General features: G+C 40.9%; 1 protein-coding gene across 8 annotated transcripts in view; it reads right to left on the bottom strand.

The window, feature by feature from the left end:
• The window catches only part of LYPD6B (LY6/PLAUR domain containing 6B), a 166,825-nt gene that overhangs the window by 1,907 nt on the left and 141,414 nt on the right, over positions 1 to 23,504 (bottom strand). For 7 of the 8 annotated variants that reach the window (XM_037167678.2, XM_037167681.2, XM_037167680.2 and 4 more), the window contains 3 exons: positions 9,469 to 9,620; positions 5,974 to 6,072; positions 324 to 454 (listed from right to left, as the gene is read on the bottom strand). In XM_037167678.2, the coding sequence (XP_037023573.1) occupies positions 324 to 454; positions 5,974 to 6,072; positions 9,469 to 9,583 (345 nt within the window). In that variant the 5' untranslated portion in view covers positions 9,584 to 9,620. Of the gene's footprint in view, positions 1 to 323; positions 455 to 5,973; positions 6,073 to 9,468; positions 9,621 to 22,903; positions 23,030 to 23,504 lie in introns of those variants that run through there. The other variant, XM_037167682.2, reaches the window with a different exon arrangement.

Here is a 23,504-nt window from a genome sequence, read left to right as displayed (position 1 = left end):
TAGCACTCGTCATGACCGCACTGAGGGTTTATTCTCGGGTTTCCACGTCTGACCGCAGACAATCCACCCAAAGTCGAAGGCTGAAGGTCTAGCTCTGGAGTCTGGGAACTGCATTTCTCTTTCAGTAACATTATTTTTGTTGAAGAACAGAAATTCTGCAACTTCTCTTTGGTCTCCATTGCATCACTATAAAGAAGTCTTTCCTCACAGTATAAACATGTTCAACATATTACTTATCCTTCCTGCATCTCCATGACATATGACTAACCATCACTAGCAAGAAACCTTAGAATAGTAACTTTCCGCCCAAATACACTGCTTACTGTGTGTTCAGAATCTCGGCTATGGTGGCAGCCAACAAAATGACATTCGCTTCTGGAGGCGCACTTTTTGGTGATTGATGTACTTCTTCCATGACTGGTAAAGTGATGAACTGTCAAACAGTATTGTGTATCTAGGCAGGAAGACAAGAAAAGGCAACTTCATTTTTTGCATTGTAAAAGAGAAACTCTTCACAATATGAGTTTAGTCATTTCAGAAATGACTAAAATTCAGGATGATCCTTAGGTTTCTAGGCAAGAAATACAATGGCAGAGAACTCAAGAGTTTGTAGGTGGTATTTTTGAAAAGGCATTAGCCTCTGAAGCACACATGTATTATGCACATGAATGTAGCCCTGGCGGGTTTGCCCAGTTGGTCGGAGCATCACCCAGTACACAAAAAGGGTGCAGGTTCGGTCCCCAGCTGGGGCATGCACAGGAGGCAACCTACCAATGTTTCTCTCAGCCTCTCTCTCAACCCCTTCCTTTCTCTCTAAAATTAATAAATATATCCTTGGGTGAGGATTTAAAAAAAGAAAAGAAAACTGAATAAAAATGGGCACTTGTCCTTTGTGCCAACTAAAGCTGAGAAAGAACTGGACAAACTTTTCAGCAAGACCACGGGTTTGCCCATTTCATGTGAAAGTGTTAGTACCTCTGCCTGTCTCATCTCTCTCTCTGATGCCCATGTTCTGTACTTCTAAAATAAAATGAAATGATGTCCATTCAAAATGCAGGAGATCAGAACAGTCTTTGTAGCAACTCAGCATCTGTTCCTTGTATGTTAATAGGCCATGTGGAATGAAAAGCAGGTGCTTCAAAGTACACATAAAAACCACCTTCCTTATTTCTTACATAAAGTATTTCTTACATAAAGTATTTCTATTTCTTGCCTCTTCTTCAATTAACTCTTATTACTTTCTCTGCCCCACCCCTGTCTTCATAGCTAACACTTTTCTACAGACTTATCCTTACAGCTTTAACCACTCACATTTTATTACTTAGGGTTCTTTAAAGAAGGTGATTTCATTCAATATCCCAGGACATTCTGCTTTAGTTTTGTAACTCTTCCACAGTAATCTCAGGGCAATATAATGCTTTTTAGTTAATTGAGAAGGAACTATAACAGCAGTGTCAAAGAATGGAGAAAAAATTTGACTAAAGTTGAGAACACTGGGCTTATGAAATTGCCTTTGTCACCAGCGAGCCAGCCACATTAGATCCTTTGAGGTCATTCTCTTTTTATTTATTTTTACTATTATTTCAAACAATTTATTGAGGTACTATTAGTTAATCACATTATGTAAATTTCAGGTGCACAACATTATAATTCAATATCTGTGTACTCTACCGCACACTCCAAAAGTCTAGTTTCTTTCCATTATCATACACTTGACCCCTGTACCCAGTTTGCCCTTCCTTCCTTCTAGTAACCAACTGGCTGTTGTACCTATGACCTGATTTTTGCTTTGTTTTGTTAGCTCATTTGTTACTTTTTGGTTTTATATTCCATATATGAATGAATGACATGTTTTTTGTCCTTTTCCATCTGATTCATTTCACTTAGTACGATATCCTCAAGATCCATCCATGTTGTTGCAAATGACAATATTTCATCTTTCCTATGGCTGGGTAGTTTTCCACTGTGTATTTCTACCACTCTTCTTTAACCATTCATCCATCAGTGGATGCCGAGGTTGCTTCCATAGCTTGGCTATTGTAAATAACGCTGTAATGAACATAGGGGTACTTACACCTTCAAGAATTAGTGTTTTTATATTCTTTGGATAAATACCCACAAGAGGAATTACTGGATCATGTGGTAGTTCTATGCTTAATTTTTGAAGAATCTCCATTCTGTTTTCCATAGTGGCTATACCAGTTTCCACTCCCACCAGCAGTGTATGAGGGTTCCTTTTTCTCCACACCCTTTTTACCACTTGTTATTTGTCTTATAGATAATAGCCATTCGAGCAGGTGTGAGGTGGCATCTCATTGTGATTTTGATTTGTATTTCCCTAATAACTAGTGAAGTTGAATATTTTTTCATATATATGCTGGCCATTTGTATGTTTTATTGGGAAAAGTGTCTCTTCAGATCCTCTACCCATTTTTAAATCAGACTGGGGTTGTTGTTGTTGCTGAACTGTGAGAGTTCTTTATATATTTTGGATATTAACCACTTGTTGGAAGTATCATTTGCAAATACCTTCTCCCACTTGGTTTATTGCCTTTTTGTTTTGTTGATGGTTTCCTTTGCAGAAGCTTTTTCATTTGATAGAGTCCCATTTTTTATTTTTGCTTCTGTTTTCCTTGCCTTTGGAATCAAACATGCAAAAATGCCACTGAGACCAATGCCTAGAAGCTTAATTTTTCTTCTATGTATTTTATTGTTTCATGTCTTACATTCCAGTCTTTAATCCATTTTGAGATCATTGTTATGTGTATTGTAAGATGTGGTCCAGTCTCATTCTTTTGCACATAGCTGTCCAGTTTTCCCAACATTGTTTATTGAAAAGACTTTCCTTTCTCCATTGTATATCCTTGTCTCTTTTGTTGTAAACTATTAACACTCATATGTGTGGGTTTATTTCTGGGCTCTCAGTTCTGTTCCATTGGTCTGTATGTCTGATTTTTGTCAACACTACACCGTTCTTGTTGCTATAGCTTTCTAGTACAGTTTGAAATAAGACAGTGTTATACCTCTGGCTTTCTTCTTTTTCTTCAGAACGTTTTGACTATTCAGAGTCTTTAGTGGTAACACATAAAAGTGAGGATTTTTTGTTGTATTTCTGTGAAAATGCCATTGGGATTTTGATAGGGATTGCACTGAATATGTAGATTGCTTTAGGTTCATTTTCTGTTAAGTAAAATTATTATAGTAAGTGCCCTAGCATTTTGCTAGGGCAGTTGTAAGCTTTAACTAATAATAACAATAGTAAACCCATACTGAGTGGGTACCACCAGCCAGCTACTCTTCTAACATGTATTCACTCATGCGATCCTTATAATAATCCTTCAGATAAGTCATATTAATATCCTCACGTTACAGATTTTTGAAAGACTGAAGCACTGTTTGCTGTCTACAGTCACATAGGTACAAAGTGGTGGAAGGTAGGATTCTAAGCTGGACAGTCTCCCAAGATTTGTGCTCCTAACCAGGAAATATCCGGCCCCTCAGTATACATAATATTAAAATGGATGGTGCTGTAACACGCTCTACAAGATAGCTGACTTCTGGATTCACAAGGAAAGAGAACTACCAAATGTTCTGGAAAAGCATTTCGCCTTACTCTAAACAACGAGGAACTGAAAGCTAGTGGTTGCATGTGTTCATACAAAGTGTCACAAGTCCTAAAGTAGCCCTAGAAAGTCAGAATAAAAGCCATAGTAAATAAAATAAGAAATGTCATTCTTGTCATACCCTGTTACACAGAAATCCTCCTTTAATGACACCAACAAACCATGGAAGGGAAACTAAAAGGTGGGAAGGAAACCTGAGATGACAACGAACAATAGCTGCAGGCCCGATGGCCCCAAGAAACGGCTGACTATCATTTTCCTAAATAATGACAAACTGAAAAGTAAGAAATGACACCCTCAGTTGGAATTATAGGTGGTTAGCGTCTCAGGGGCTTGACTGGTGTACAGTCAAGGATGCGCCGGCAAGCATGCAGGAAGGTTGGGCCATCCCTTGCCACTCTCACTCTCAGGCTTCCCGAGTGGAAGAGCTGACTGTCCTCACCCTTCTACCACTGACACCTTCTCAAGTGGTGAAAGCAGCAGCTTTTCCCCTTTGTTCACATGTTTCAACACATGAAATTCTAAAACCCAGAGAGATCCATATATATGATCCCATTGAAAATGGTTTTGATTAATATATGACAATCTGGAGCATTATGCATGGACCTGGTAGGAACTGTTTCAGTACAATTCACATTTTCCATGAAGCTAAGACACAAAGGATGGATGGACATCAATGCCCCAGTTTACTGCTATTCCAACCCGACCGCCCAGTTTTCAGGAGAATTTAAAGCAAATAGTTCAAGAATAATGCCACCCTTGGAAATAAGGTAGTAAAGAGTGGCATCCTCAAAAAAAACTTTGTAATAATTAAAGTAAATTTCTGTACCAAATGTGGGAAAAGTCCCCAAATGTGCACACTCACAGGTGCACATGCAGTGGCAAGCACACACACAATTTAAGGCAACTGCTCTACAGAAATGTAGAAGAACCCCCCAAAAAGATTTTGTTAATTAATTATTCTTGAAAAGAAATAACAAAAAGTGCTGTCTGAGTAGATGTCACAACCCTCTGTGCTAACTCATGGCCTGAGATTCCCAAGCCCAGGAGAAGGTCTTTCTTCATTGAGTCCTACTTCTTGGATCCACACGCTGGATTTATCTGGAAGAGGGCATGCTGTTTCACTGCTATGTACAGTGTGATACAGAAATTTCCAACAGATTCAAGGCAGTAGTAGACCCAAACCAGTAATCTCTAGCTCTGAAAGAGTTTGTTTTTCTTAGCCTTTCCACTTGAAAACCTAAAACACTCTACTTCTAAAATCTGAATAGCCTGGTCTCTGTATAGCTGTGGTAGTTTCTCAATTCCACATCATCCATCAGCACATCCTGTCTGCTTCACCTCCACATGTGTATAAATTAAACCATCCAACTTCTCACCCCCTCCCCTCCTAGCAGCCCCGTCCAAGTCACCATCTTCTCCACCTGAAGATAATAAAAGACTCTACTTGATGTCCCCTTCTACTCTTGTCCCCAACCATCCTTTCTCTACACAGCAGCAAGAGCAACATTTTGGAACACAACTAGTATCTTACATTCCCTAGTTTAAAGCCACTCTACAGCCTTCCCACCATGTTTACATTAATATTCAAACTACCAGCAAAAGGTCCTGTGTGTCCCACTCCTTACCTCCAAGAGACTCTTTCTCCATCTCCCACTAAGCCCCACTGGCCAGCCTTCTCCCTGTTCACTGAAGAGGCCAAATCTTGCCTCTCGTAGCCTTTGCATTTGCTGTTCCCTCCTATTAGCATGCTATTCCTACAGATCTCCATGTGGCTGGCTTGTTTGGGTCCTCAGGTCTTCTTTCAACTGTACATTCCTCAGAGAAGATTTCCCTGGCTACCTAATCAAAGGTATCCATTCATTCCATCAACAAATATTTACTGAGTACCAAATATAGGCCAGGCACTGGGTTAAACTATGGCTATATCAGTGAACTGAACACACTAAAAATACACTCAAATGTTTGTCAAATGAATGAAACAGTTCCCCAAACAACAATGCAGCTCAAGTGCACAAAACCCTTCCTTTGCTTTAGCCAGTAAGTATGACTTTTCTGGAGGTATCTGTGATCAAGCATTTCTGAGGTTCTTAGAATGCCTTAGTCAACACTGACTCTATTTTTCCTCCCAAGTGAATACTACTTAATAAATCCTTCCTCAAAGAACACACGACTACAAACTGAGGCTATGCCATCAGTTTCTAAGTATTCTCATAGTAGTCTGATATCAGGACAGTCTCTTAAAAGGAATCTCTGATTTCTAGAGAAGCGCATCATCAGCCTGTTGGTTTGTTAAGAGACCTAAATGTGGTGTGATCCCAAAGGAGTCTTCCAAGCTCAGCACACTTACTTTGTGGACACCATTTGTCTTCTGCCCATCGATTGCAGTTATAATTATCTCCTGCATTTTCACAGGTAAAACACTTGAAGCTGTTTGGAAAGGGTGTAGCTTAAAAAAAAAGATGCACAGTGAAAAGACAAAAAAAATTAACATCAAGTATGGCACAAATTAGCAACTGGCATTAGCTCAGACAAAATTTACAAACCATCATCCTTAAAATTTCTGTTTCTGCAGAGCTAGACTTAACTGCCAGACTTTGGGGCAATTTATTTATTCCTTTTTCTTTAAATATTTCATCTATACATACCTACTATGGAGTAAAAAATCACTCCACAAGCCACTTTGAAATATGTATGGTATTGTTCTATTATAATTCATAATTTAGGACTAAGTGGGGGTTGAGAGGATGAGCAATGAGAGTGGTGGCAGCATTGGAACCCAGAATGTGATATAGTATTGTCCCTGAGAGGAAGTAGAGTCAGATTAACCTGAACTTGAATGTTAACCCTCCCACTAATTAGTTGTATGATTTTTAACTTCAGAGAAAGTATATGTATAATAACAGGAACAATGAAGATCCCCATGATCTGCAGAGGTATAATGAAGATTAAGCAGGAGGTTGCAAGAAAAAATATCTAGTAGAGTCCCTGGCAAATCAAATCATGCTGGTTTCCATCCAATGTGCTGCTGTTACAACTACATTTAACCTCCATCAAACAATCTCACTTGATTTATGTCACTCACCACAACAGACCTCAAGTTGAAACGTAAAGTTTGATAAAAGATGATAGCATTTCTCAGGTCCTTATGCTCAGGGCAGGGAGGAATTAGGAGCTGCTAGCAGTCTGGTTTGAAAGCAACTAGACTGTTCTTTCTTTCTTTATTTTTCATCTTTATGCTTTTTTCCCTACCTCTTATCTTGTTATTTTAATGATTTAAAAAAAAGTACAGTAAATTTGACATTCTTCTGTGGGCTAGTGTCTAAAGTCCTGTGTAAAACTTTCAGTTATTCCATTTTTTAAAAAATGAAACAGACAAAGAACAAGGTGAAGCCCAGTCCGTCCCAGGAACCTGAGCAGAAGCTGGGATGATACTTAGAAAGCAGCGGGGATTGTGGATACAGGAGACGGTAAATATCGATGCATAAAACAAGAGCAAAATACCAGAAGTTAAAGCTCAAAGGACATGAAATTAGTATTACAAATACGTTTCAGTTTTGCCTAGGCATAAAAGTTAATTAGGTAGGTAAAAAAAAAAACTAATGGAATCCCTTCTCACCTATTAAATCAGTACAGTTTTTAAAATACTAATACTGAGGTTAAAAAAGTGAAAGCGTCAAGAAGTACAAATTGCTCATTGTGAAAAGTCACAGGGATATAAAGTAGAGCACAAAGAATATTCGGAAAACTACGTATGATGTCAGGTGGGCACTAGACTTACTGGGGGGATCACTTCATAACTTACATGAATGTCTAGTCACTGTGTTGGACACCTGAGATCAATGTAATATTGTATGTCAACTATCATTGAAAAAAATAGTTTTAATCTAAAAAATACTAATACTTAACGTTGATGGGTAAATAAAGTATAAATTGGTACAACTTTTTGATTTAGTAAGGTCATTAGTCAAATAAAAAGGAAAACGCGTTGACAAAGTTTGAATGACGCATTAAATGAAGCATTCAGCTGCTGGGGTTCCATGCATGTATGTGCGTATGTACAGACGTGGGTAATAGTTGGGGAACTGGTTCAATAAACTATAGACCAGCCATACGACTTTTAGACATTGGAATGTAAAAGGCATTAAAATACTTTCAAAGACATAGAAAATCACTTAAAATATAGTGTAATGACAAAAACTGCTGCAAAATTAAACTGGTGTGATCTCAGTACATCACGTGTTTATCTACACACACATAAAAAAACAGTGGCAGGAAATATTTCCAAATGTAAAGAAGAGTTCACTCTCAATCTTAGGATTATGAATAAATGATACTTTCTGCTGTACATTTCCTGTCTCTTTGGAATTTTCTATAATGAGCAAACATTACTGTTTTTCTCTTTTTTAAAGATTATTTAAAAATTATTTTTGAGTTATTGTTGACATACTAATCATTGAAACTAGTATTATATTAGTTTCAGATGTACAACATAGTGATTAGACATTTATATAACTTATGAAGTGATCACCGTGGTAAGCCTGGTACCCATCTAACATCGTATGTAGTTATTAGAATAGTATTGACTGTAATCCCTCCCCTCCCACGCCTCACCCCTTTGACAATCACTAGTCTACTCTCTGTATCCATTAGAGTTTTGATTGTGTTTGCTCTTTTATTTAAAAAACATGTTTTAATTAAAATAAATCCTAGTCACTTCTTTAAAATGTTTTTTATCATAAAATTGCATTAGTCTTAAAAGGTTTGAAATTTGTCAATAAATTATGTTTTATGAAAACTATGTCTGTGTGTACTATCAGTTACAATCACTCCCAATTTAGAAGTGTACAATGCATGATAGTTCAAGGTGTATGCAGTACATACACCTCTACACATGTATGTGACACAGATGTGGATACGCACAAGTGTACACACACACACTTACTGAATGTCCTAAATAATAAGTACAAAATGAAGAACAATAATGACACAGACTTCATTTAACAGAGTAGCATAAAGACTGTGGCTCCCCAAACTATTGGAAGACTATGGGTTCCAATAGTATCAGGAGAGCTTTACTAAAAGAAAGTTGGGGAGAAAAACATCATTTGTATCCCACCCTCCTTACTACTGAATCTCTGGGGGAGGGACCCAGGAACGTGTAGTTTTAAAGGCACTTATGGGACCTCTCATACCCTTCCAGGGGTGGGAACCACAGACATGCACAGTGCTACCAAACAATCTTTATCTATACCAACCTCAAGTTTTACGTACCTGAAGAGCGAGAAAGCAGTTTGTATATATACAAACACATATATGTATATAAAATACATAAATATATTATCCTGTAGATAATATACACTATTTATTTTTATATTACTAGTGGGAAAGTTGAGTTTTTACAGCCTCTCCTAACTGTGCACAATACTAATAAACATCCAGGTGTATTTTCTTCCAAATTTTATACATACTAGTCTGTTTTCAAAATTGTTAATAGCCGTTGAAAGAATATATCATTGATGCAAAAACTTCCTACAGCCAATGTCCTTCTCCAATGAAGTGATAAGCAAAAAACACTGAATTTCTCTGCTGAGCCATTCTTAGGGATAGTGTTCAAGACTGTTTTAAACAAGAACCCTTTTGAGACCTCACCAGGAAGCCAAATCATTTCAAAGAAATGGAGAGAAATGGAGAGAATTTCAGAAGTGGTGAAGATTTTCTATCCTATTATAGGTATAAACCAAATGTCCTAGAAAAGGCAAAGTTGCAATCATGGAAACGGGGACTTGAAATGCTCACTCTGACCCCGCAGTCACGAACTACCACAGTGGCGCCCACTACTCACGGTCAAGAGGAGGCCTCACGTTATAGAAGTTGATATTCTTGGCCAGTGCTCGATTTTCCGAGAAGATGAAGATCTGGACAACTGCTACAGCCAGAGCGTGACCGAGGGGCAGCATTCTGACCCTGGGATGGGAAAGTGCGAATGTCCTGTATCTATGTCAAGAAGAGAGACTGGTTGAGTTTATTTGCATTTTACGTGTCAGTAGGAGTATGTCTTGCTTCTCTTTGGAAAGCTTGATTATTCAAATATATGCAACCATCTACTTGTTCTGTAGGGCAAACTGCATTCTTTCTGATCAGATGAAAGTTAAGCAATTACTGCCTTCTACTGGTCAGGCCTCTGCACTAGCCAGCTGAGTGTTAGCACAACACCCAGTGGCCTTTCGGATTCCAGGAGCACAAGCGGCCAGTACGGGTCTGGCCGCGCCCCAGCCCATCCCTGGCCCCAGACTAGCTCACTTCCTGCTGAATCACCTCATCTCTTAACGACCGTAGTTCTGAGGCTTGTTCAGCTGAGGCTACTGAACCACCTATCTGTCAGTTCCATTCCTTGAATAGACACAGATGCTCGATAAATTTTGCAACACTTTCAAAACCTGGAGGAAACAATAAAAATTGGAGCAGCAATAGGAAAGACAGTGGCTAAAGGACAATGAGTTTGAGAAATAAAGACCTGCTGAAAGCCCTGAGTAAAGTATGTTATTTCTTAAGCTGCATGGGTTCTCCTCTCTAGAAGCCCACCTGACAGTAAGGCAATCTCCAGGCCCTGATGCTCAGAACCTAGAATAGCACCACTGACAGGCTCTCTTTGACCAGGAGGAGATAGGAACAGCAGGAAAATATGTAACTTGCAGTCCAAAGACTTTGGTTCAAGTGCTGGCTCTGCTATTTCTTAGCTACCTGACCTGGGGCAAGCTCTTTAAATCTATCGGCCTCAATTTCCTCCTCTGTAAAGTGCCTTAATAACATCGCCCTGCCCTGCCCTGCCCAAATGCTTGAGGGATCCTGAACATCAAACACAGACTTGGGTAGGATCACAGAGGATCGCGCATGTAAGAGCATTTGTAACACCGGTTCTGTGAAAATGCTGGAGTATTAGAGCTCAGTAATATTGGCTGATAGCACCCTGGCTGGTATGGCTCAGTGGATTGAGTGCTGGCCTGTGAATCAAAGGGTTCCTGGTTTGATTCCCAGTCTAGGGCACATGCCTGGGTTGCAGGTCAGGTCCCCAATGTGAGAGGCAACCATACACTAATGTTTCTCTCCCTCTCGTCCTCTCCCTAAAAATAGATAAATAAAATCTTTTTAAAAAGAATATTGGCTGACCTCACTTTCTTCCTGCTAAATCAGCTGGTTTCAGTGGGTTCAGGGAGTTTTTCAAAGAAAAACCATGATCTCCACATATAGGAGCATAACCATTCACATGGGCATTTTGTTTGACAACAGCATAATAATGCATGGGTTCTAGAGCTTTCTTCCCTCTCTTTAGTTGTGAGTATATTCGGTTTTGCAAGTGTGGCTAAAAATGCATACTCATGGACATGGAAGTGATTATTCGACAAAATACCAACGGTATTACCGTCGATTATTCGACGGTAGCCACACCATCATCTCATTCACTGCAAGTCACTAAGGAAGTACTCAGGGAGAAAACCTAAGTTTCATGAAACAGTAGTGCTAAACTTCAGGCTTTCAGCTCAGTGTAGAGTCAGACCTAGTGACAGACAATTATGTACATAATTCTACCCTGGTTCATTTTAGAAACTAAAATCAACCTTTCACAGTTTTCAGATTTCTAAATCCTGTTGCTCTGCTCTTTCTGAAGATATAGACATTTACGGTTTTATATCTTACAGACAAGCAATTATCCTGATACAACTTCTGCTTCTCCTATTCATTTCCCTGAGTTGTCCTGTTCTGTGTTCCTTGCGAATCTGCAGCCAAGCAATGGATACCCCTCCTTTAACGAGCACTTTCTGTTAGGTAGTAAAGAGCACCGGCTCAGAGACCTGCTTCCAAGCCTACTCTCTATGTGGCCTCATGAAAATTCCTCAATCTCCTGGCACCACAGTTTCTGCATCTATAGAATGGTGTAATAATAATATCTACCTCATAGGGTTGTGGGACTTAAATTAGTTAGTGCATGTAAAGTATTTGAACTAATTAGCTATTAGTTCACAAATCAGAGCCCCTCGTTTTCTTCGTGTAATCTCAGTGTGACACGAAAGCCCACCATTTGTGTCACATGCCATTGTGACACCTCATAGATAACAGACATTTGTATGACTGGGTCCCCAGTAAGTGTTTGCTCTCATGCAGTTTGCGTGTTATGGGGGGAAGATAGGAAACACATGAAAATATGTATAATTTCAGACAGTCACACATTCTACAAAGGAAACACGATGAGGAGAGGTGTGAGCGACTAGAAGGAGCTATTTCACATGTAGAATGAGCTCAGTATGTCTCTGCTAGGTGACATTTGAACAGGTCACTTAAATGATGAGAAGAAACTGTCCAAGCAAAGAATCCAGGGGAAAGACACCAGGGTCCTAAGGCGGGAAAACATGTGCCTGGTTAAGGGGATTCGGAAAGCAGCCAGTGTGACTGGAGCGGACAAAGGGACAATGGAGCAAAGTCCGAGAGTGCTGGGCTGGGCCACACAGCCACTTACGGGCCACGGCAAGGATTTGCAGCCTAGCAAGGTAAGAAATTGTTTGACTTTAGATTATCTAGTTTCAAAAAATACTAAGAATGCTTTGTCTCTGTAGAGGAATCGGTACCAAATACCTGCCCTATTTCTAGTTCCTGGAATACAGGAAAGCCAGTGATAGGGACTAAAGAGGAGTAGAGAGTCAGATAAACCACAAAAATTCTCCATGAAAAAGTGAGTGGATGATAGACAACTTAAAACAAAGGAATGAACAACAAAGCCAAGGGTAGGAGTTGTTTTTTGGTGTCTCCATTCCTCAGAACCGGAGGGAATGGACATTATAACATGCACGACTGAGGAAAGTGAGGTTGGAAGCCATGTGTGCACAGGTCCTCACACACGGCCTGGAACAGAGCAGCCCCTCAAAACACTTCCACATAGTCTTCTCCAGACTACTGCACTGGAAAATGCATGAACAGTAAACCAAGGGACTGTATAGACTGGGTGGATCTTCATTTCCATTTTTAACTAAAGAAGCACAGCCTTATTCTATCAAAATTCTCCAAAACTGCAAAGGTTTTACCTGTCAAATAAGGGAAGAACGAAATAAAAGTGCCTCATTTTTTCAGAGCATGCTTTATAGTCTGTTGCCATCTCCCCCCCCCCCGAGTACCTCTAATCTATCTCTAACCCTTTTCAGTGTGTAAGTTTGTATTAACAGGACTATTTTATTTTCACAACCAAAAGACATTAGGATCGTGAAAGAGCAAATAGCAGACTACAGTATTTGAATGCTGTTTTACATTGAGAATCAGTTCACGAAGACCGAATTAAAAATCATCTGCTGAGACTGCTGAGCAGGCTCTCACTGCGGTCTTTGTTGCAGAACGAAGTTACAATAGTGCTTGTATTTTCCTCCAGAAGGAAAAAAAATCTTTACCACAAATTAGCCTAAAGCATTCTGGCCTTTGTTCTGGACCATCAGAGGAGGCAGAGATCTTCATATAGGAGAGGGGTGACCCATGAGCTCCTTAGGCTTACTTGCAAAATTTTGTGTCTGTACATATTTTCATTTCAGGTTAAGTATCTCAAAGGAAACTGAACCCCACAGAATGCTTAAGAACAGCTGCTTGCTGTTTCAGAATACTGCCATTGTGATTCAGCTCCCCGTGACTCAGAAGTTCTCATATTTTGACACTAGGAAAGTTCTACAAGACATATACATGAGGTACCTGGTCCACACTCCTCAAACTGAAGTCATTCCTCCCCAGACAGGGCTCATTCCTGCTGTCCACCTTTCCCGGGTAGTAGGCCTGGTCTTCCATTTATTTTACTAGTCTTGTCTTTGGAAAGTATATTCATTCTTGTTCCGGAATGCAGTGTGCCTTTTGGCCAACAGAGAGAAGGGATTTCTGCAAGGCACATAGGTGGGGTACACTGGGGTGGGCAACTCTCAGGCAGTCCCGGGAATGGCGAGTAGCCAGATTTGTAAATTCAGGAAGCCCTGCCTGAGACTCTGGCCCACTACTGCCTGGAGTGAAGGGCCTACATGGCATCTGGCCAAGAAACATAACTATTTCCCAGGTCAGAGCCATGCTGATCTGCTCGTTCTCTACATGGCATCTTACACTCCCATGGAAAATGCGGAAAGTTGGCAGGACCTCGGGAAACGGTGCATCCTTGACATCATAAATTCTTTGGGGGCAGGAAAATGACCTACGTCATCTTTTTTTTTTTTTTACTTAATGAATTTGACTTTTATTCATCATAATTATCAGTATACATACACAGAAATTGATACTCCAAAAATACTTTTTGGGAAGGACCAGCACCATTAGCTACAACCTATAAGGATACCTTTCTTACCAAGTATTGGGTAGAAAGGTTATGGGTAGTGAGGAGCTGGCAAGGTGTCCAAGATGACAAAGAAATTATAGACTCAGGGGAGTTGAAAGAGACCAAACAGAAGTAGTAAATAGCGGCGTATCTCACACGTTGCTAAAAATGAGTCAGCAGGCACAAAGCCAACTTCAACAGCCAATAAAACAAATGAAATAGGTAATTTAAAGGAAACAGCTCTACTAAGTCCAACACGCCTATCAACACTCACATTCACACCTTCCTGCAAGCATCACTTGTTCTGCAGGAAGACACTTTGATGACAAACTTTAATGGGCCTGGCTTTCCTTGTAAAGGGAATAGACACCAAAGAGGAAATTTAAAATGAGTGCTGAAATTTCACTCAGAAGGAGTGGAATAGATGGAAACACTCCTCTCCAAAGGAGAAATGTACCAGAAAACTTTACCATCCACCACAAGGATGGGTCAACGTGTTTCTGGCTGTTAGGAGAGGTTGGCCAATGGAGATACTCAGGTTCCCATCACGTTCAGGAAGTGTGTTGATGAGACTTCTGTTGCACTGTCCTCGCTCCCTTACTTGCATCGAGCTGAGGTCTCAGTTGCTAACCCTGCCTGGGCAGTGAGGGCCCAGCTGCTAAGGCTTCAGCTTCAACTTCCTCTGATAGGTTCTCTCTCTATTTCTGGTACATGAAGAATACTTTCACCCCCTACATTAAAATATGAATTTAATTTAAAAAATATTTAATCTAGCATTTCTATGTGCCTGAAGAAAAATTTGGCTTATGCTCAATTCACCATTTTCATCTGAAAATACAAAAAGCTCCAGAGAAGCATGTATTTGCATAACAAATGTCAACAGGGAGAATAGAATCATGGCGCAACCCCTCCTTAGGGCTTATCCGAATCTTGCAAGCAGTATGATTATAGGCCATGCATTTATATCAGGTACCAGGCTAAGCACTTTGCATACAACAGTGCGTAACAGAAACTCAGTCCCTGTGCTCTCATTCATTATGGGGGCCAGAGTCTATGTGAGCCACTGGTGAGATGTGACTGCCAAGAGTTAATACAATCATCTTTGAGGAGAGGAAAAACAGCAGGCCCAAAATAAAATTCTGGTTCTACATTTACTAATCAGGTGATAACAATGTTAAGAAGTATTGTCCCCATTTGCCAGTAAGAAAAATGAGAGGCAGAGCCACATAAGTAAATTTTCTAAGCTGCTGCGTAGATTGGGTGCAACCACACATGTAAAGCACATTCTACTTAGGCAGCGTTCAAGAAATGCTAAGTGCCTGCCCCCGCTACCCTCCTTTCTCTCCCTGCTTCTTTAGACATCCTTAGCAGGAGATTAAGATCAGATCAAGGTGTATAACTGTCCAACTCCATTCCTTACTAGCTGAACAAAATCTGGGAAACAGTGGTGATTTCTATGCACTCATGTCTTAGGAGGATTCAGACATTCTCTCTGTTGCAACCCAGTGAGAAGTGGGAATGGGTGACGGCCAAGGTTCCTTTCACTCATAATATTCTATGACTTTTGTGAAAAGATAATAATTAAGTATTCCAGTTATGCCATGAAAAGTCATAAAGGTAATAGAGTATTCCCATAATGTTTCAGATTCTTGCTATATTGTTTTAAAGAATACGAACTTTAAAAAATTTCACCAACCATAGGATCAAAACCTCACAAAAATAATATCTAATTTCTAAACATTCAGCTGTCCATTTTGCAGTTCTAAAGATAGATATTTTTCCTATGTGCAACCTGATAAAAGATAATGTCTAAAACAGTGCTAATATTAAAATAATTCCATTACACAAATTGATTTTAAATCCAATCATAAATTAATACAGGGACCAAAAGTGTATAATATGTGTGGAGAATAGTCTAGTCAATTTTAAAGACATATTTTTAAACATGATTCAAATTTTTAAGTATATTTCACTGATTATGCTATTAGTTTGCCCAATTTTATCTCCCCTTCTTACCGCCTCTCGCATGCACTGCACTCTCCAGCCCTCCAGCACTATCCCCTTTTAGCTCATGTCCATGGGTTGGCACATATAAGTTCTTTGTGCAACCTTCTCTGTTTCCTACTCTTCTTAACCACTCCCCATCTATTTTATGCTAGCCAATTATACTTCTTTTCCTTCTTCTTTCCCCCTTCTTTCTTCCCTTCCCCCTCCCCACTGATAACCCTCCATATGGTCTCCATTTCTCTGGTTCTATTCCTGTTCTATTGTTTGCTTAGTTTTTGTTTTTGTTTTTCAGGTTCAGTTCTTGATAGTTATAAGTTTGTCATCATTTTATTGTTCATACTTTTTGATCTTCTATTTCTTAGATGAGTCCCTTTAACATTTCATATAAAAAGGGCTGGGTGATGATGAACTCCTTTAACTTGACCTTATCTGGGAAGCACTTTATCTGCCCTTCCATTCTAAATGATAGCTTTGCTGGATAGAGCAATCTTGGATGTAGGTCCTTGCCTTTCATGACTTCAAATACTTCTTTCCAGTCACTTCTTACCTGTAAGATTTCTTTGGAGAAATCAGCTGATAGTCTTATGGGAACTCCTTTGTAGGTAATGCTCCTTTCCTCTTGCTGCTTTTAAAATTCTCTTCTTATCTTTAATCTTGAGTAACTTAATTATGATGTGCCTTATTGTGTTCCTCCTTGGGTTCAATTCAAATTTAAGAAAAAGCCAAAAGACACTTCCAAAGTAATACCCTTCCAGCTGTATTTTTGTCAAAGATACAATTGTACATCTTTTTTGAAAAGGCTTTCATAACACCAGAGGACTTAACATGGTAAGAACTCCATATTAATAAGAATAGAAAGGTTAGATGTTTAGGAATTGGAACTGGGCTTCTTAAAAAAAACAAGCTAGACTCCTCTTTAAAAGAATCAAGATTGGCTTGTGAGGTTTTATTGAACTACTGGGACAAATGCTAAGAACCTAATAAAAATGTATTAATGAGTGAAATCTGAGAGTGTCCTTCAGATAGGTAGAATAATTTTTACCCAGTCTGCTCCAAAAATGAATTTTAGGCTTGTGCCAAGTCACTTATGCATTATGGCTCTCAACATGTGGGGCAGAAACCACACTGGATGAGAGCAAGGTTTCCAGCCTCTTCTGTGAGTGGGGCTCCCCTGCTTCGTGTGGCCTTCCACTCCGTACGTCCCCGGAGCCAAGGGAGACACACATTCTCACTATTTAACACGGAGACTCTTGTGTCACCTCATTCTCAAATTAACGGCCCGGCGTGCTGCCACCCGGAGAGCATGGAACAGCACACGGACAACATCTGGAATGTTTGGAGGGGCTCCAGATGCTACCTTCGTTTTGTCATGTCTTTAAAAAGGCCAACAACGTAATTGTACAAAGTAATTTAATGGAGATATTTCCACTGTCAGGCAGGCAAATGAGAGAGGTTATTTTCTTCTTCGTGGGAGAGGTTTTTAAATTTGAGGGGAAGGTGTAATGACTGGACAGCAGGTCTGCAGGAGAGAGGCAGGCACACAGGTGTTTGGTGCTGCGTGGATATAAACCAAGTGGCAACAGAGGCTGGGCACGGAACACCGCGTCTTTATGTCCCACATCCTTGCCTGCTTCACTGAACTCATTTCTTTTAATTACCAATCAAAAGTCTCATAATAGAAACAAACCTAGGCTGCAATGTCCGACAGCTGGCTAACAATCCGTTATTTCGAATATTTGTTGAGTGGAGGAGGGTATCACCCCAGCACGTGTTCTCCCGTGTGAGGCACACAAAATGCAGGGGAGGAAGTTTACTTTCAGGGTCACTAGGTGTGCAGGTAATAGCTTGCCCTTTTCACTTCATTTCATCTCAACAAACAGAAAAATGAGCCTAAAAACAAAGTGGGTATACAGATTTGTTTCACTCTGCATATATATTTTTAAAGATTTTATTTATTTATGTTTAGAGAGGGGGGAGGGGAAGAGAGAGAAAGAAACATCCATAGATCAGTTGCCTCTCCCATACCTTCAACCAGGGACCTGGCCTGCATGTGCCCTGACTGAGAATTGAACCAGTGGCCTTTGGTTCACAGGCCAGCACTCAATCCACTGAGCCACACCAGCCAGGGCTCTCTGTATATATTCTAGTATGACAGAATGTCTGTGCCAATGCAGAAATCTTGAGTGATATGTTCATTTGGATATGTGTGTGTATCTGCATATAAACACACATATATTTTTTGAATGAATTGCTTAAGCACTATGTGCCAGGTTTTAAATTATCCCTAGAACTCTGGTTAAGAGACTGTATTATCACTCATGTCAGCTGCTGTTAGCACCCGCATAGGTTTCTTTGAACTGGGAGAGCTTAAAGATGCAGAATCGTTACTATGCATTTATCCTGTCATCTTTCTCCTGTCCTAGGGTTTCATATCACTGACCACTGTTTATAGAACCTCCACTGGCTCAACTTTATTCTTGATTCTAAATCTAAAAATGTATTACACAATAAAGAATGAGTTCATGGATATCATTCTGAAAAAGGAGGACACTTAAAACCCAACCATAAACTGCATGCCATGGCAAAAGAATAGCATGCCGACTTTTGCATAGTCACAAAATCCAGAACAGATTATTCAAAAAACTCTCTGGAATCTGACAAGCTTATTAAAGCCATCCGAACAAAAAAATTCTGCATTCTACAATAACAAAGTTACAGCATGTCACTTGCTATATAAATTGTCACTATTACCACTTGGAGCACAAGGAAATGTACATACACAGAGAGATATATGTGCATAATTTCATATTCCTAGATGAAACTGAAAAATTATGTGTTTTAATTGCAGCATGAAAAACAACATTTAAGCAATGGCACACAATCCCACAAAGTTAAAGTATACATGCCGCCCAGAACAACAGGGGCAGAGCGCCTTTGCAGCTGCCCAAGCCTCAGCATGAATTCTGACTCTGTCACTTACTAGATCTACTGCCTCTAGCCAACCCCTCTATTATTCTGAGACTTGGTTTCCCTAGGTTTGAGACTGAAAACATATTTTCAGCTCTCAAATTTTGTGATTATCTGAGCATACATGAGTGAAGGATATAAAATTCCTCCGAAGACCAATTTTAGGAAAACTACTCTAGGCTAAACCCGAGAACAATATTCAGGCCTCATTAAAGCATTCTCTTTTACCTGCATTCTGATAAATCTGTGTTCTTTGTCTACAGTCATAAATATTACACAGTTGCTCCTATGAAGTTGGCTTTAAAAAGCAGCAGGCTCTATGCTCTCACACGAGTCCTTACCTCGCCACACTTCCCACTCTCCTTCGAAGGCCCAGTTCTAGTATTTCTCACCCATTAAACCTTTCTGCATCTGCTCCAGCCCATGGGTTAGTCTTTACCCTGAAAAAAACTTTGGATTTGTTTGGGGACGCAAGACTGCCCTTCCTTGCTTAGCACTGGGTTGGGCACAGAAAGTTCCAGTCTTTGTTTGGAAATGATCTGAAAGTCTTTTTTTGTTATTATTTTTTAGAAGATTTTATTTATTTATTTTTAGAGAGGGGAATGGAAGGAGAAAGAGAGGGAGAGAAACATCAGTGTGTGGTTGCCCCCAACGTGCCCCCAACTGGACACCTGGCTTGCAACCCAGGCATGTGCCCTGACTGGGAATTGAACTGGCAACCCTTTGGTTCACAGGCCAGCATTCAGTCCACTGAGCCACACCAGCCAGGGCTTTTTCTTTTTAATTTTTAAAAAATATTTTTATTTATTTTAGAGAGAAAGGAAGGGAGGAACAGATAGTGAGTGAGAGAGAGAGAAAGAGAAAGAGAGAGAGACTTCAACTTGCTGTTCCACTTAATTACGCATTCATTGGTTGCTTCTTATATGTCTTCTGACCTGAGACTGAACCTGCAACCTTGGTGTGTTAGGACTACATTCTAACCAACTCAGCCACCTGTCAGGGTTACACTGAATGTCTTTAAAGGCCTCACACACTCCCAGGCATTATCAATAAAAAATAAATTTAGGAAAAAGTTTTTCCATCTTTCTTACGAACAGAATTTCCATGTCCATTTTGATTATTCATTTAGACTCTAGGTTAACCATTGTGAAAACTCAGTTTTCTGCAACTTAAATTCTGCTCAGCAATAAAGTTCTGCCCAGTGATGACCTAAAACCTTCATGAGTTGCTCAACACACACTATGTTGGGCTTTAAATATGCTGCAACCCCCCGATCTTCTCAAACTCTCCTAGTAAGGTGGGTGGGAAGTGAACCCTACAAGGCTTTCACCTTTCACCCCTCAAGATTCATCCTCCATCCCTCTCCTCCCTGCTCTGGGCCCTAGGAAGACATTGGCTTCTGGTCTGGTTTGGCCAATGGCAGGAACTGGCAGACAAGAGGGTGGGAAGAGGGTGAGTGGGATATTTATCCCACTGGCTCACTCCCAGCCACATTGCCATCCTTTCCCTCAGCTCCACAGGTACCATCCCCTGTGTTCTGGAGACCATTTTCTCCGCTTGACCTTTAGGCCTACAGCACAGGTGGCAAACACAAGGCCCGTGGGCCAAATCCTGCCCTCCACCTTGTTTTATCCAGCCCAGCACCTTGTTTCTACCTGACAGCAGCAACAAGCTCTTTGCCCCTAGTTAAGGAGTAGTTACATTTATACAGTCCTAACATTACATCTGGCCCTTTGAAGTCAATTTCAAGGGGCTCATGTGGCCCCCGGTGAAAATGAATTTGACACCCTTGTCCTATAGGATAGAAGTGGCTATTTCTTCTGTTGCTAACTTCTGTGGCTAACAGAGGTACTTCCTTATTGGTTTCCCTGAATCTAGCTCACACCATTGTAGACAGCCCTTTACTAATTCTCTCAAATAACACCCATCTGAATATGCCATCCAGTTGCTGCCAGGACCCTGACAGCGCCTTGAGCCCAGTGAAAAAGAGTTACCAGGGAAAGGGCCATTCTGGACGGAGGAGTCATGCTTTGTGGTCACAGCAGGCTGTTACCTGTTACAGGAGCAGTCAGTACCTGTGCCAGGAGGGTGTAAGAGCAAGTATCACTTCTAGGTTTACAGGAAACCAGCCATTGGATTTATACCTCAAACCAGGAAGGGTAAGAAGGAAAGCTTTAGAAACAAAATGCCTATATGAACCAGAAGATAAATCTAGCTAAAAGAATATTTTATGAGCAAAAGAAAATATTGCAAGTCCACCAAAATTCAGATTTTTCTGCTTCTATCACTGAAGAACATCATTAAACAAGTAGGGGGTGGGGCAGAGAAGGAGACAGACAGACAAGATTCTTGAACTTTACTTAACGAAGGAGCTAAGAACGGGAGAGCAACACTGGTGTGAACGCGGCACTGCAGCCGCTGGAGCTTCGGTGCCGTCAAGGCCGCGCCTACAGGTCTCTGCACAGAGATGTAAGTGTATTTCAATCTAACAAATTCACTGAAAGTGAATTATATTATTCATCAATACTACGGACCCCATAGGAATGCAGTGGTGCTCCGCCCTCCAACCTCTTTCCTAAAGTCTTGTATTTCATGCAACAACACTAGATTTTTAGAGGACACTTCTGAACTGCTCTCTGCTTATTTTCTGATTAGCTCTCATCTTCGCCATTATCCCAAACCTTCCTATTGGGATAATGTTCTTAATAGCCTCATTTGCCAAGAGAAGCCCTTTACTTCACCTTCTAAGGTTACTCGGACCCATCTCTCTTAATCGGTTTTCCTTCCTCCTCCTCCCCTTCCAATTCTCTGCTACCTTCACTCAAGGACACCTGAAGGTGGGGAGGGAAGTTCAGCTTGAAATGTACATTGAGATCTCATCCATATTCTGTACCAATTTCCAGACCATAAAATTCCTTATTGGCAGAGAAAGTGTTCTGTGCTAAAGCCTAAAATAGTCCCTCTTACCTTGTGCTCAAAGTAAAGCACACCTTGAATGTACTTTTTAAAACTCTGGCAGGGAACGGAAGTCAAAGAGGTTAAAAGAGGGATTCTTCTCCTTTCTATTACTTTTGTTAATGGACACAAACTCTCTCTGCACTGAAAGCACCTAAGAGACAGGAGACTGGCTTAAGGATTTGTTGAGCGTGGCTTCTGCAAACAAAGGGACTGAGGCAGCACCCACGACCCCACTCATCATGCGTAAGCCAGGATGCGGAGCTCACTGTTCCTGACACCCGGCTTACATCTCCGATGGCAAAGATGACTTCCGACCACAGAGTCACAATTCTGGGCTGTCACCTCCCACTTCAGCAGCCAGGAGTGCCTGCACGTCAGGGCACTGCCCTCCTCATTAACCCCGATACCATTTGCACAGCACAGACACTCGGTAAGTAATCACTGAATAAATGCTTACATAAGGTTGACTTCACCCATCCATTCAGTGTGCAAAGTCCATGCCCCTGACCCTGAGGTGGAACAATTTCTATTTGCCCTTTGGTGCCTGAAGCTGGGCAGCAGGCAGTTACCACACTCATGGTTGTGCAGCCTCCAATTATCACACTCATGACACCACATGACTCATCGTCAAAGAACTTTCCCATCTGAAACTCATTAATCTCCTCCACATCCCTGTGAGGTAAGTGCGGGGTGCTCAGTGCTGGTTGTAAGGAGGAAATTGGGGGTGAGGAGGTTATAGGCTGTGCCAAACGTTACTGAGGGCGTCTGCCGGGCAATGAGGTCATAATGCAGTCATCTGGGTGCAGCCTCGCCAGCCACTTGGGAACGCAGGCTTCTCCCCACGATCTGACCACCTTATCATTCTCTTTATGAAGGTGTCGACAGAGTCCAGCAGGTATGTGCGTTTCAAGGGGGAAAAGGTATTCTGATTTGCCCCTGCTAAATACTTCAGACCGTCTTCCCCACAATAATTCACCTAAGAAGTCATCTCTCCCAGATTTTTTTCCAGTAAAGATACCTTGTTACGTAGATTCAGCACTATCTTCTGGAAAAGGCTGAGAATAATACGTATTCATCCATCTTCCTGGGAAACACATGGCGAGGTTCACTCTCACATCTTCACAGACACAAGCCAGTGCACAGGCAGCCTCGAAGTTCATGGTCACTGCCTGTCCGGGCCTGCGAACTGCCCAGAGCAGGATGACGCACTGCTTCCTCGACACACTCCCCACCTCCCACCTCCTGTCTCTGCGGATTCCCATGGCAGCCACACAGCAAACATTGCAGCCTTCTCTACCCTGGCCTCTCCGACTTTGCCAAACGGAACTAGGGCTGGCTAGTTCCCAAGGAAAAGCGAGTTCACCCACCACAACCATGTCCTTTTTCCTTTGCTGGTTCCTCCTCCTCCCCCTACCTCCTAGATTCAGACCTTCCCCAGGTTTCAGGGTTTGGTGGTGTCACTATTTACTTTCCTGAAGTGTGTGCCATTTCTATTATTTTCCTCTAGGAACCATGCTCACTTTCATACTTCTGCTCCCATTCCTTGTTGATTCTAAATCGCCAGGTCTACCTCTGACCTAAGGAGGACAGATTATAAACTCTAATTTTCTGCCATTCTC

The sequence above is a fragment of the Artibeus jamaicensis genome, unplaced genomic scaffold (genome assembly GCF_021234435.1).
Source record: "Artibeus jamaicensis isolate MK-2021 breed Jamaican fruit bat unplaced genomic scaffold, CSHL_Jam_final contig_603, whole genome shotgun sequence".
Taxonomy (NCBI): Eukaryota; Metazoa; Chordata; class Mammalia; order Chiroptera; family Phyllostomidae; genus Artibeus; species Artibeus jamaicensis.
This window is presented reverse-complemented; position numbering and strand designations above follow the sequence as displayed.